At 38.4% G+C, this 15,621-nt stretch overlaps 1 protein-coding gene and 1 pseudogene across 1 annotated transcript in view; one reads left to right on the top strand and one right to left on the bottom strand.

The window, feature by feature from the left end:
* The window catches only part of GLG1 (golgi glycoprotein 1), a 147,836-nt gene that overhangs the window by 40,079 nt on the left and 92,136 nt on the right, over nucleotides 1-15,621 (bottom strand). Inside the window, exons 3-4 of the mRNA XM_025426826.3 lie at nucleotides 6,067-6,153; nucleotides 2,152-2,367 (exon numbers count right to left, since the gene is read on the bottom strand). Of these exons, the coding sequence (XP_025282611.1) occupies nucleotides 2,152-2,367; nucleotides 6,067-6,153 (303 nt within the window). The remainder of the gene's footprint in view (nucleotides 1-2,151; nucleotides 2,368-6,066; nucleotides 6,154-15,621) is intronic.
* On the top strand, nucleotides 12,759-12,872 carry LOC112647649 (U4 spliceosomal RNA; annotated as a pseudogene).

Here is a 15,621-nt window from a genome sequence, read left to right as displayed (position 1 = left end):
CAGAGGCAGGGTACAAACAGATTAGCCATTAGCCCTCTCTGACCTTGGGAGGAAGTCAGATCAAAGCCAATCACAGAAGAGTTTGTAAGCTTCAGTGGCAAATTTCAAATTGACAAGCCAGAAGCTGATTCGTTAATTTTCAGGATAATTTGCATATCTAAATAATTGACCTCAGAGAAATAAACTATAGTTTAAAAAGCCAAGAGGGTCTGAGGACATGCCTTCCCCATTTCCAAACTTGGCTGTAGCACCAGAGTGAAGTATATAGGAAGGAACATGCTTTTTCAGGAGTGTAAGCATGAATCTATCTTAATATCCTCCTAGCCTTTCAAGCTAGGATAGAGGATTGGTATAAACAGAAATTCACCCTAATAGGTAGGTATAGCAAAAGATAAACATGACAAAAACGTACATTTTGATGATCCACAGGAACATTTTTGTTTTTGTTATTTTAACAAAGCTGGGCAAATAATTCTCACCATCCAGTTCTCCAGCTCTGCTGGTACTACTGTTTTCCGTGATTATTTCAAGCTCTGAGACTTAATAACTCATATGTGCAGTTGAAAGCAGGTTTTATAGTGACAATTCAGATTGCTAGTGGGAACCTAACCAGCGATTATCTTGATGTCAACAGGGAAAAACTACTACAAACAGAGGTAAACTGTAATCACAAATATGGAAAAGTGTCATCACTGATTCCTAAAAAATATGTCTGGAACACTTATGTGAAGCTTTTAAAAAGAGATATGGAATTGGATATGATCTCTAACACCCTAAATAAAGTCAGAAGAGCTTCCTGAATTATTAGAGTAGCTTAAGTGCTTTTGTGCCATTTCTAGAGTCTGCTGGCAAGGAAGAAATCTCCCTTCTTTATTAAAACTGGTCTTTCTTCAGCTGCCAAAAGCTCTATGCCAAGTTCACAGTGCTCTCAAGACCGACTCAGAGGTGCCCTATGAAAGGGCCAGAGCCCTATGCTGGTATGAAGGAAAGGATACTTGGTGAAAGCCAGACAATAACCAGCACTAAAACCGTCATCTGGACTGGTGTGTGCAGTTCTAGCATTCAACACCATGCCCCCTTTGTCAGTGATAGAAGCCAGCAAACCATGGGGCAATGAACAAATAGAGGGCAAAAAGACAAAAAGGTTTTAATTTCCCTCATATTTCCTAAAGAGCCGATTAATGAGCAGCAGCAACTAATAGCTGACGCCAGAAATATGCCTCAGACCACCTCTACCCCAGCATCTGTTACTTCTCAGGAGTTTCACTCATTTTGCTGAGCCAACAAATTCAGAATAAACCTGACCAAACCTCCATTGTGACCTTATGGACAACAGACTCATAAGAACAAAAGTAAGACCACACATAATTAAGAAAGAAGTCAGCTAGATAGTTATTTTCATTCTCGTCTTTACTAAAATTAATTCTTCTGAGATAAAGATAGCCGTAGATCATATTTATAGAGTACCTTTTTGCTCACAAGTCAGAAGTACCTTCATAATCTTAAACTTTTCTAATATTTAAATAACTTCTTTTATATCAGTATGCTTACTAAGTAATTTTTTTTATAGCAGCAATGAGGTATATGCAGAGAAAGTTTAGAAAATTCAAGTCTCTTCTACCCCAACTACTTTGCTCCCAAGACAACAAAATGCTTTGCCAGGGAACACTATAGGTAACCAGCAACTGGTTTAGTATTTTGAAGATGACACTACTTTTGGGTGACATTAATTCCTCTGCTTTCCTATGCTGTACTGAAATACCACAAAAAGATGAAATACATTCACGGGTCCACTAGCCTTAGATCTTGAGGCTGTCTGGACCTCCACTTTAAGGACATCTCCAGCCCTAAATTTTTCCCATGCCAGTTATACAAAACTTTTTTTTAAAGATTTTATTTATTTACTTGAGAGAGAGACAGAGGCAAAGACAGAGCATGAGGATGAACGGTGGGGAGAAGGCAGAGGGAGAGGGAGAGGGAGAGGGAGAAGAGGCTCTGGGCTGAGCAGGGAGCCTGAATTGGGGCCCAATCCCAGAACCCCGAGATCATGACCTGAGCTGAAGGCAGACGCCTAACCATCTGAGCCACCCAGGTGCCCCTATACAAAACTTTTCATTCATTTGGTAAAGTTAGTATAAATATAGTAGATACCTTTTCTCCAAGCCGAATGCTGCCACATTTCAGAATGTTGATGTCATTTTTGCAGTCATCCATGAAGCCACAGATTAGACGGTAATCACTAAAAATGATGGCTGTCATCTTGGTGATGTACTGATGACACTGGTACTCAGTGATGTTGCCTCGGTGATCCACCAAGCAGGAAACCAAGTAACCTTTCCCAACTGGTTCATCAGCACATTCTTTAATCTGCTCCAAAGAAAGTGGCTGTTTTATACAAGTATTTTATTCTCGGATCAGACAACTTTTACAAAAGAGATAATGTCTAACATTTTCTTATTGATTTCCCATCTATATTTGGGGAAAAAAGAGGAAAGCACTTAGAAACACATTCGTTTTAAAGTAAATACTGTCATGCCTACTCAGATTGCTGTGGAATCTAGGAAATACCTGATTAATGTGTTTGGCAACAATTTTTTAAAATTTCAGCTTTATTGAGATATAATTAAAAAGAGCTTTTAACATCTATAGCTTTAAAATGGTTTTATTGAGAAGTCCCTTTATCCATGCAAAGAATGCAATGGACAGCGAGGAGCATAATCTGGGACACAGTTTTGGAAAACAGGTGTAGAACTGAAGTCTAGTGGCATGTCCCAAGCCAAACTACATAGCAAACTATTATTGTTAGGTAAACCTAATGGCCAAAAGGAGGGAGATGGGAAGGCATAACACTACTTCTTGATATGACATTAATATGCTCTGAATTAACTGTGGATTTAGACATGTTTTTGAACCTGATAGAATCCCAGTTTCACCACTGTGGTCTGGAACAGAAACATGTTTAAAGTGATGCTCAGCTCAGTCTGGCAAGAAGCCTGAGAAGGGGAAGGCCACTGCAATCCAATTTGGGTGGTTTAGACACATGTTCCAGTGGATCAAGCACAGAGTAATTCCATATGGTTAGTGTTCCTGCAAAGTGCATCCCAAACCACAAGTGCTAATGAAGCAAACTAGCCAAAAAACGCTGAAATTCAGGCATAAAAAAAGTAAAATCTACTTGTCAGGCTGTAAGCTTGAATTATAAGATAGGGAAGGTTGTTTGGAAAAATTCTATTGCATTTGAAGAAATTAAAAACAGAAATGGTAGTTTTGACAAGAGTAAGGGGCCTATATGTGAATGTTTATTTTTTAAATAAACAAGAAGAAAATGTTTTATTGGCTTTTTAAAATCAATAGTGACCATTTTCCACTATTACATTACCTATCCTAAATAGGTAGAGAGAGCAAAACAAATATACTTTCCCTTTCCAAAAGGTGCTAGGTGAAGAATATACACACATTATCTTATAAGCTTCAAGCCTAACTCTTGTATCATATCCAGACCAAGTCAAACACTCAGTTCAAGACAGAAAACTATGTTTACTTTTCAAGAAGCAAAGTTGAGAATTTAAGCAGTCTCTCACTCTGGCTTTAAGAGGCAGCAGAGATCTTTAACAATCAAGATGAATGCAACTCTTTCGACTTAACCTTGAGCCTTTTTTTTTTTTTTAAACATGTCCCAAAAAATGTATTTCCAGGAAAAGGGCTTTTGTTTTGTTTTTGAGCAAAGCAGAGGTGAGTTTCAAAAGTGAAAGGAGGAATAGCTGCATGAAAAATCTCAGCATTTGTAATTCAACCACTGAGAAAACCAAAACCCCATATAAGAACACAGAACTAGTGGCAGACACTTGGGTTTTGAAACTTAGTGAAGTGCAACTATTCATATAGCTCTTATACTGGGCAATCAATAGTTCACAAATTTGAAGAAAAACTAGCAGCACATTTTGAATTGGAGCCCCAGTGGGAAAATTAACTGTATATTTAGCTTTAATCACTTGAGATTTTACTGACACACAGAGATACAGTACCTATTTGTATTTTTTTTTTCAATTTTTATTTATTTATGATAGTCACACAGAGAGAGAGGCAGAGACACAGGCAGAGGGAGAAGCAGGCTCCATGCACCGGGAGCCCGATGTGGGATTCGATCCCGGGTCTCCAGGATCGCGCCCTGGGCCAAAGGCAGGCGCCAAACCGCTGCGCCACCCAGGGATCCCCCTATTTGTATTTTAAGTTTACCACCAATTACAACAGGGCGTAGTGTTTGAAATAAAAGTTTATGCTTTCTTTCAACCATTCTATTTGTTAGAGGCTTAATAGAACAGAAGGAAGATTTCTATGATTAACAGCAAAAAACATCATTAAGTCATCAAGATGTCCATGAATGGCAGTAAACTCTGAAGTGGCTGGGGAGCAAATTCATAAGGTGTCATTAGAAAAATGCTGACATCATTCTATTTTTGACATGAAGCAGGAGGAAAGTCAGCAGTATTTAGCTCAGTGATGGAGAGTAAATACAAGTCTGGTTTGTAGTTTGCAGGTATTCTTGTGATGCTGTTTTTCTCTTTGCAAGTAGGATTACAAGAAAGAGGATAGGAAGGAGATATCGATTAAAACATTTATTGGTAACTGTGTTCTTCCTGATATTTAATTTTCTTGAATAATCTGTCTCTAGAGAGGGATAAATTCCCATTTTTGCTTGAAATCTTTTATAAAACCACAACACCCCAAAAGGTTATAAGAGGATCACCATTACATAAATATTACAAGAAAACCAGTTATACATATATATAGCTTTTATAAGCTAGTAAAGAGCAAAATTATTCTGATGAATCTGCACAGACTCTGAGCTAAATTTCCACATGACAATCAAACTGTTGTATACACCTAACCATACAGGTAGTGAGGGGAATATGAGGTGGAGAATACTAAAGCTGAAGCCAGTATTTTCAAAGATATGCTATTCTATTCTGGAGCCCCAAAGTAAATATGAAGAAGCATCACTGCTTTAAAATAATAAAATGTATCAGATCAAGTATTAGGAGGTCTGAGGAAGAAAACACGTTCTACAAGGTCCCATAATGATTTAAATGAGGAACAAACTGAGGGTTTATTTATTTATTCATGAGAGACACAGAGAGAGAGAGGCAGAGATGCAGGCAGAGGGAGAAGCAGGCTCCATGCAGGGAGATCGACATGGGACTCGATCCTGGGACTCCAGGACCACACTCTGGGCCGAAGGCAGGCAATAAACTGCTGAGCCACCCAGGGATCCCGAAAAAGGTCTTTCTTAAGACCTAAGAATGTGGTCTTGAATTCAAGTCATCAGTGGGGTAGACTGAAGACTTAGCTATGTGTTGCAAGATGTAGAATTAACCTTGTGGTAAAAATAGCAACTGTTCTTTGTGATTCTATACTTTGGTATGCAGAGATCTCTGGCTTTTTGGAATTTATCACTGATTCCAAAAAATAAAATTAAAAAAAAATTCAATTATCACAATTTTCACTAATATTATTTGTTGTTCACAATAAACCAATTGAAAATTTTTCCCCAATTAGCATCCATACAATGCTATACATTTTCATTAATTATTTTTGTTTTTATATTCAACATCTATCTACAACAACATGTATGATTCCTTCACAAACCTTTTTAATGTTAACTCCTATTATTTGAAGCATATGCCTCTATGGTTCAATCAAACCAACTGCATAACTCAGAAACATTTATAAGCCTCTTGGGGAGATCATTTTGATATACTTCAGACACTAGCAGATTGCAAAAAGTGTGAGCACAGCACTGATGAAAGAAGCAGTTGTGTCCTCTGTTTGGGGACCAGTGGAGCCTGATTTCCAATGTGTCTGAATCAACGGCATCCTAGGATAAATGTAGGTGAATATCAACAAAAACGAGGCTAGTTATATTGCCCGCCACCACGGCCTCTCTCTCAGCCAATACAGATGTGAATTCCAAGAAAAGTAAAGTAACTAAGTCAGTCATTCTCCCCTTAATGGCTGGTCTGGTCAACAGATGCCATTAAATACTCACAAAATTCTTTCACAACCTACCTCTGATATGGTAGATTTGCAAACCTCTCTGGCCACAGATTCAAACTTGGGGTCCGTTGTTAGATTCAGCTTGTAATTCCACAGCAACTAGGTACAAGAGAAAAAAAAAAACAAAAAACTTCAGTTAAATAGAACGGAATTTTTCATCGATAGTTATTTTAAGTGATAAAAGTCCATTATACAAAAGTCAGATAAAGCATATTCAGTTAATAAAAAGTGAGATAAAAATGTCATTGTGTTTAGAGATAAAAGGGGAAAATGTGCAGAGCAAAATAAAACACTATCATTCAGGCATACTTTCTTCTTTTTTCATTTAAGGACAATTTTTTTTTTTTTAAACCCATGGAAAAAAATTACCATTAAAGTCCCTGGTAAGGTTTTCAGAGAAAACATTCATAAGGTTGTACAAGCTAAATTCTATTAAACCAGAAAGTCTAACCCACAAGCTCAGATTTAGTGGGGTTAGTTGCAGATTTCACAGTCCACAGTGCTTTCATAGATCAGTTTTATGAAGGAGAGATGCCCAGAGTCTAGTTTCCAGGCATATCTATCTTCATTCCTTTAAAACCCTCCTTTGGGGCAGCCTGGGTGGCTCAGTAGTTTAGCGCTGCCTTCAGGCCAGGGCATGATTCTGGAGACTGGGGATCGAGTCCCACGTTGGGCTTTCTGCCTGGAGCCTGCTTCTCCCTCTACCTGTGTCTCTGCCTCTCTCTCTCTCCATTTCTCTCATGAATAAATAAAATCTTTAAAACAAAACAAAACAAAACCTCCTTTGTCTTGACACATACACCATAAGGTCTACTTTACACAAATGTTTTTAACATGTTTTAAACCCCAAACTGTCTTAAGCCATTACTATCCACAGGAGAGTGCTGAATATTAGCTTTTGTAGCTTTACTTAAAAATTTTTAATGTATGATTCTATTTCTGAAAAGTAGCAGAAATGAGGGGGATGCCTGGGTGGCTCATCGGTTTGGCGCCTGCCTTCGGGCCAGGGCGTGATCCTGGGGTCCCAGGATTGAGTCCTGCATCGGGCTCCCTGCATGGAGCCTGCTTCTCCCTCTGCCTGTGTCTCTGCCTCTCTCTCTCTCTCTCTCTGTCTCTCATGAATAATAAAATATTTTTTAAAAAAGTAGCACAAATGAGCCCCTATACTTGGCTCAGATGGAGAGACAGAGCAGAGACTTTGTAGGATGCTAAACATGAAGAGATTGGGGGAGGGAGACGCAGTTCACAAGTCTTTCTCTCTGCTATACTCCAAGACTAAACAATACAATCAATCACTCCTGGTTCGCTGAAATATCTGCTTGGCACTTATACCACACACAGTCTCAACTCAAGTCTACATAGGCTAGTAGAGAAAATAGAAAAAAATGTTGAGTATGTACTGTACTAGGAACTGAGGGATAAAACAAAAGGAGAAAGACAAAGACTATACTATCCAGTGGTGGCTCTAGTGAATGGTAAGTAGTGTATTTGGTTAAATGGCAATACATAGTATCACAATCACAGCAGTATAGGGGAGGAGTACCCCAGACTGTGCTAGGGGGTTTGGTCAAGTGAAGTATACCAGAGAAAGTGCTATCTTAGATGAGACCTGAATGATTAGCAGCTAGCCACAGTAAAGGGGTAGGGAGAGGACCATTTTGGGTAAATGAAACAGCATGTATGGAAGCTCACAGCATGTATGGAAAGAGAAACAGGACATGTTATAGGAATTCAAAGTCCAGCAGAAGACTGACTCTGAAAGCCATTGTAAGTCATGCCTGAACTTCAACCTGAAAGTAATGGAAGGGAAAGTAAGGGAGTGACATGACCAGATCCGCTTTTTAGAAGTAGAATAGAGGCTTATATAACCTGTGTTAGGAACAACACAAAAATAGGCACTTAATTCTGTATAGTACTGAGGAAAACTTTGTGAATAAACAGAATGTGAAGGAAGAGTAGGATTTCTTCTCCCCCTCCCACAAAAGTCTGCCTAAAGCTCTAAGCCATCAACTATCCTCAATAAGTGAATTTTTAGGAAGGAGTAGAATCTGGCCACCATCTGTAACAAAAGCTCTAAGAGGATGGACTTCTGCCTTGTTCAGCCCAGTGCCTAGAAGAGTGAGTGATGGAATACACAGGCATCAACAAATATGTTAAACAGATGAACAAAAGAACAAACTTATACCATGATGAGTCACAAGTTCAACCCATAGGACATGAGAAGTCAAACTGAGAATGGATATAGGAAAAGCTGAAGGAATCTCGGTTCTCCATGCTCCTCACAAGCAAAGATGAATCCAGTGATTCAAAGACAAGGTTAGAATTTGAACAGATTTTATAATTATCTATGAATTAAGTCAGTACTACCTGATGATTAAATTTTATATTATATATTTTTAAAAGGTTTTCTATATTTATTTGAGAGAGAGAGAGAGAGAGAGAGAAAACACGAGCAAGGGAGCAGCAGGCAGAAGGAGAGGGAGAAGCAGACTCCCTGCTGAGCAGAAAGCCCCATGTGGGGCTCAATCTCAGGGTCCTGGGATCATGACCTGAGCCACCCAGGCACCTTTGAATTTTGTATTTTAAAATTAAAGCAACATTCTTCTTTTAAAATTAAGAACATTCTAATTCTGTGTATACATTAAACCAAAGACAGATTAAAATATTTCCTCCTTGAAGGACAAACATTATATGGTCTCATTCATTTGGGGAATATAAAAAGTAGTGAAAGGGAATAAAGGGGAAAGGAGAAAAAAATGAGTGGGAAATATCAGAAAGGGAGACAGAACATGAGAGACTCCTAACTCTGGGAAAAGTACAAGGGGTGGTGGAAAGGGAGGTGGGCGGGGGGTGGGGGTGACTGGGTGACAGGCACTGAGGTGGGCACTTGACGGGATGAGCCCTGGGTGTTATGCTATATGTTGGCAAATTGAACTCCAATAAAAAAAAATAAAATATTTCCTCCTTATTAAGTGATCTGTAGCTGACTCAGTGACATTTCTTTCATAAAAAGGAAGGAAGGAAGGAAGGAAGGAAGGAAGGAAGGAAGGAAGGAAGGAAGGAAGGAAGGAAGGAAGGAAGGAAAAAGGGAAGGAAAGGAAAGGAAAGGAAAGGAAAGGAAAGGAAAGGAAAGGAAAGGAAAGGAAAGGAAAGGAAAGGAAAGGAAAGGAAAGGAAAGGAAAGGAAGAAAAAAGAGAAGCTCTCTGACAGCTCAAGGATTTAGAGTAAACAGCAACAAATGACAGAAAAAATATAAAATACAAATCACAGAGTGCTTCCTCACTGTAACACAAACTCAGACATCCTGTGATGGACTAGAAATTTATTTTCTGTCAAAGTCATTTAGGTAATCACTTAGAGCTTGCTTGCTTGCTTGCTTGCTTGCTTGCTTGCCTGCCTGCCTGCTTATTTATTTATTTATTTATTTATTTATTTATTTATTTATTTATGATAGTCACAGAGAGAGAGAGAGAGAGGCAGAGACACAGGCAGAGGGAGAAGCAGGCTCCATGCACCGGGAGCCCGACGTGGGATTCGATCCTGGGTCTCCAGGATCACGCCCTGGGCCAAAGGCAGGCGCTAAACCACTGCGCCACCCAGGGATCCCTAGAGCTTCTGAAATGTCTTTAATTTTTAATTTGAACATCTCATTTTTACTTTTCACTTTTTTTTGAGATATAATTCATATACTATAAAAGTTACCATTTTAAGTTTACAATTCAGTGGTTTTCAGTATATTCATAAGGTTGTGCAACCATTACCACAGTCTAATTGAGGACATGCTCAATCACCCCAGACAGAAACCCCATAGCTGTTGTGTCACTTCTTAAAATTCCTCCACCCGTCCTTGGGCAACCATTAATCTACTTCCTGGTCTTTTAGTTTTAATATGACCCAGTAATGTATTATTATTCTTTCAGGAATAGAAGTAAAAAGGGAATTCAATATGGGTTGCCACCAGTACCTTTTCCTCTAGAAAACATAAACACACATTACACCTGATTTTTGAGAGTTGGTTACTTATACCATATTTGATACTTGTCCCCTCCTGAGTGGTTATAATTGACTAAGAAAAATAATTGCAATTTGACAAAAAGTGCTATTGGTTAGCAAAAGTATTTCAACTTCAAGATGTTCATCTATGAATCCATCCACCTACCCATTTCCCCCTTCTAGACACATTTTGAGAAACTACTATACCCTGGAATCCTGCTAGTAACAAAATAAAGGGTGAAGAAAAAAAGCCACTGTTTCGGCATTCAAGGAGCTCAACCACAGGAGCCAAAAGACGAAAGAGTTGGACTGGGGAGCAAATAAGCAATAAAAATATTAAAATATAGTGTGATAAATGTGATACCAAATGCATCCGGAAGATGTTAAAGGAATACAAAAGAATGTGGAGGAGGGATAGGTGGAGGCAGTAGTGGTCAAATTATACTAGGCTCAATCCCCAGGAATAAGAAAGAATTTTGTCAGGTGAACTGAAGGAGGTTGGGGTTATAGGAGCACAAAGCTAGAAAGGACAGAAAGAGTCTTTATAACTTCTAGGGACATCCATAGCTCAGAATGGCTGCGTTGAGGTATGAAAGATAAGGCTCTGGGTTGCAGGCAGGGATCAGATCACATTGAGTATCAGAGCTCACATTAAAGAATGTGTAAATGTGTATTTTATCTTACAGGAAATAGGAAGCTAATGAATTTTACTGTGGCTTTATAGTAAATTTTGAAATCAGGAATTATGAATGCTCCAACTTTGTTCTTTTTATTAAGATCCTTTTGACTATTCTGGACCTTTGCATTTCCATATGAATTTTAGGATCAGCATGGCAATTTCTACAAAGTTGTCAGCAGAAATTTTGATAGGGATGGCACTGAATCTAGATCCACTTGGGGAGTATTATCATCTTAACAATATTACGTTTTCCAATCCATGAAACAGAATGTTTTAATTTCATTTTCAGATCACTCATTGCTGGTTAGTAGGAACACAAATGATTTTTTTTTTTACCTATTAATCTTCTTTAGTCTTCAGTCTAATTACTGTTAGAAAATTTCCTATGATAGAAACTGTAAAAACTAGTTGAATTTAGACAACTGCTTTTTAATGTACTTGAGATGGCGACATAACTTTTTCTCCTTTATTAACTTTTTAAACGTGAAATTAACTTCACAATTCCACAATAAATGCAATGTAGTCCTGATGTATTTCCCTTCTTATATTTTAGTGGATAGTTTGCTACTAATTTGGTTAGCATTTTTTCATCTATGGTTCACAAGTGACCCTGGCCCAGGTAAGAAAAACCTGTTATATCCTTGTTAGGTGATAGTAAGGTTATGTTAGCCTCATAATGAACAGAAAAATATTTCCACATTTTTTAACTCTTTAAAAGACTGATGTTAGGGCATCTGGGTGGCTCAGTGGGTGGGCATCTGACTTTGGCTCAGGTCATGATCTCAGCGTTCTGGAATCAAGGCCGGCACTGGGCTCTCCAGTGAGCACAGATTCTTCTTATCCCTCTCCCTCTACTCCCCACTGAGTGTGCGCGCTCTCTCTCTCTCAAATGAATAAATAAAATCTTAACAAAAATAAATAAGCAAATAAAAACTGTTGTTATTTTTCCCTTCCACCAATAAATCCATCTAGTTCTGGAGTTTTCTTTATGGTAAGATTTTTATTTATGGATTCATTTTTTTAAAGAAAATTTTAAAGTTTTATTTATTTAAGTAATCTCTACCACCCACACAGGGCTTGAGCTTACACTGAGATCAAGAATGGCATACACCACCAATTGAGCCAACCAGTCAATAAATATTTATATTTGCAGATTCATTTTTTTAAATAAATATAAGTTCCTCATATTTTCTACTTCTTGTGTTAGTTTTGATAAATTTGTTTTTCTAGGAATTTGTCCATTGTGTAAACATTTTCAAATTTATTGGCCCAAAGACTGTTCATAAGTAATCTTATCTCTTGCTTAATAACACGAATTTATTCCAGAACTACTTACTAAGTGGAAAGCTGTTTAATATTTTAAATGTGTTCCATTATTTTTTGGAAAAGATTGTATTTATTTATTCATGAGAGACTCAGAAAGAGAGGCAAAGACATAGGCAGGGGGGAGAAGCAGGCTCCCTGCAGGGATCCTCTTGTGGGACTTGATCCCAGAGCTCTGAAATCACGCCCTGAACTGAAAGCAGATGTTCAATCACTGAGCCACCCAGGCATCCCTTGTTCCATTAATTTTAATGGGAAAATATAATGCATCTTATTCCAACCCAAAAGTGTATTAGTTTGCTAGGGCTGCCATAACAAAATACCAAAGATTGGGTGTCTTAAACAACAAGAGATTTATTTTCTCACAATTCTGGAGTCTAGAAATCTGAGAGTAAGGGGTTGGCAATGATTTCTTCTGAGACTTCTCTCCTTGGCTTGTAAAGAGAGCCATCAGCTCCTTGTATCTTCACATGGTCTTCCCTCTGTGTCTTAATATTCTCTGTTTTAAGGACATCAATTCTCCTGTTTTCTGTCTACTACTGGTCCCCATCTTGAGCAGTGTCAAATCCTTCTTATTCTCCAGCCTTTTAGGAGTTCTAGGGCACAGATTATCTGCTTTCTGGGATTTCCCTAGACCAGAGTTACTCTACTGGTGGATTCTGAGGTTTTTTTTCCCTCTAATTTTTTGCTTTATAATAACGCCACATCAAGCTTTGCACAGTGGCAGTATTGTACCCAATGAGGTTTATCCAAGGCACGATTATTGCTAATAATGGCATAACAAATAACCTCTTCTAGACATATTTGAATCCATTCTTTTAAGTAGAACTACACATAAATTCTTAAAAGTAAAAATGCGAGGCCAAAGTATGTAAACATTTTAAGTTGATTGCTTTACAAATAAGTTTTTCATACTTATATTCTTATTCATAGGCTAGAACAGAGTTTAGCAACTTTTTCTACAAAAGGCCAAAAGCAAAATCTTTTATAATTCTAGGGATCTACAGTTTTTGTTGAAACTATTCAACCTGGGCAGCCCTGGCGGCTCAGTGGTTTAGCGCCGCCTACAGCCCAGGGCCTGATCCTGGAGACCCGGGATTGAATCCCATGTCAGGCTCCCTGCATGGAGCCCGCTTCTTTCTCCCTCTGCCTGTGTCTCTGCCTCTCTCTCTCTCTCTCCTCTCTGTGTATTCTCATGAATAAGTAAATAAAATATTAAAAAAAGAAAGAAAGAAACCATCCAACCTTTCTGTTGTAGTATGGAAAGCAACCAAAGACAGTATGTAACTGAATGGGGGCGTGGGTATGTTCCAATAAAACTTTATGCATAAAAACAGGCAGTGGTCTGGACTTGGCCAATGGGTAGCAGTTTGCTGATTAGTGGGCTAGAGAATGTGTAAATCCCCACATTCCCATGAATATTGTGTATATTTTTTAATATTGTGTATTTATCAAATTTTTTGTTTGCTAATCAGATAGATGAAAACAGTGCACCTGTTTGTCTTTTAATTTTCACATTTTTAATTATTAGAGAGAATCAAATTTTCATTGATTATTGGACATCTTTATCTTTACCTGTGAATAGTCTATACCTGTTGCCTATGTTTACTCACAGCACTTTCTATTAAAGAATATAGTCCTTTGGGGGCACCTGGGTAGCTTAGTTGGTTAAGCATCTGACTCTTAGTTTCAGGTTAAGTCATGATCTCAAGGTCATGACACTGATCACTGCCTTGAGCTCCACGCTGTGTGGGGAACCTACTTAAGATTTTCTCAGGGCGGGGGTGGGAGGGGATTTTCTCTCCGGTAGTCCAGGTGGCTCAGTGTTTTTTTTTTTTTTTTTAAGTTTTATTTATTTATTCATGAGAGACACAGACTGAGAGAGAGGCAGAGACACAGGCAGAGGGAGAAGCAGGCTCCACACAGGGAGCCCGATGTGGGACTTGATCCTGGATCCCGGCCCGGGCCGAAGGCAGGCACCCAACCACTGAGCTACCCAGGCGTCCCGGCTCAGTGGTTTAGCGCTGCCTTCAGCCCAGGGCCTGATCCTGGAGACCCGGGATCAAGTCCCACATCAGGCTTCCTGCATGGAGCCTGTTTCTCCCTCTACCTGTGTCTCTGCCTCTCTCTCTCTATCTCTCTGTGCATGTGTGTCTCTCGTGAATAAATAAATAAAATCTATAAAAAAAAAAAAAGATTTTCTCTGTCTTACTCAGCCCCTCCCCCTGCTCACTCAAGCTCTCTCTCAAAAAATAAAAACACATAGTCCTTTTTTTAAATCGGTGTTGCAAATACTTTTTCATAATTTACACAACTTTTTGAAGGAAAAATCTCAAGTCTTTTGAATTTGTTTAATGCAATCAAATTTTTAAATCTTTTTTTAAAAAATATATTTAAAAAAATAAAAATAAAAAATATATTTTTTCTTTTAAAGATTTAAAGGATTTAAAGATTTAAGGGATCCCTTAAAAATATTTCTTAAAGTTGTATCATGTTTAGAAAAATCTCAAAAAAAAAAAAAAAAAAAAAAGAAAAGAAAAATCTATGTTCGTATTTTCTTCTACTACTCTTGTGGTTTTAGTTTTACTTTAAGTCTCCAACCTAAGGATGCCTGGGTGGCTTAGCGGTTGAGCATCTGCCTTTGGCTCAGGTCGTGATCCTGTGGTCATGGGATCGAGTCCCACATCAGGTTCCCCCCATGGAGCCTGCTTCTCCCTCTGCCTGTGTCTCTGCCTCTCTGTGTGTTTCTCTCATGAATAAATAAATAAAATCTTAAAAAAAAAAAAAGTCTCTGACCTATCTACACATTCATTAGAATAAGTAGTCAATCTACACAGTTAGCCTTCTTCTCTGCTCTGGCAGTCTCCCCTTTAAACTACCTTCTAAATTGTTGATAGAGACCTCTTTCAGTATTGTCAGATACAACAATTCCTCTTTTAAAACCCACCTCAAAAAAATAATAAATAAATAAATAAATAAATAAATAAATAAAGAAAGAAAGAAAGAAAGAAAGAAAGAAAGAAAGAAAGAATAAAACCCACCTCAAGTACCATCTCCGCTATTAAATCTTGCCTGACATCAATCCCACCTGGGCAAAAATTAACTTTTGTGTCCCCTCTGTACACTATATAGATTTCTACCAAAGCACCCAGTACTTTTTGCACAGATTTGATTTCACATCAGCTTCCTTTTTTTTTTTTTAATTAAAAATTTTTTTTTAAATTTATTCATGAGAGAGACAGAGACAGAGACAGAGACACAGGCAGAGGGAGAAGCAGGTCCTGCAGGGAGCCGGACATGGGACTTGATCCCGGGATCACGACCTGAGCTGAAGGCAGGCGCTAAACCGCTGAGCCACCCAGGGATCCCCATCATCAGCTTCCTTTTAACATTATACTTTACAGAATACAGATAAATATATATGATCTTTTAAAGGTTTTATTTATTTATTTGAGAGAGAAAGAGTGCCTCCAAGTGCACAAGCAGAGGAAGCGACGGAGAGAGAGGGAGAAGTAGACTCCCACTGAACAGGGAGCCAGACTCGGGGCTTGATCCCAGGACCCCAGGATCAT

The sequence above is a fragment of the Canis lupus genome, chromosome 5 (genome assembly GCF_003254725.2).
Source record: "Canis lupus dingo isolate Sandy chromosome 5, ASM325472v2, whole genome shotgun sequence".
Taxonomy (NCBI): Eukaryota; Metazoa; Chordata; class Mammalia; order Carnivora; family Canidae; genus Canis; species Canis lupus.
Note: the sequence above shows the minus strand (reverse complement) of the source record. Positions and strands in the feature narration are given on the sequence as shown.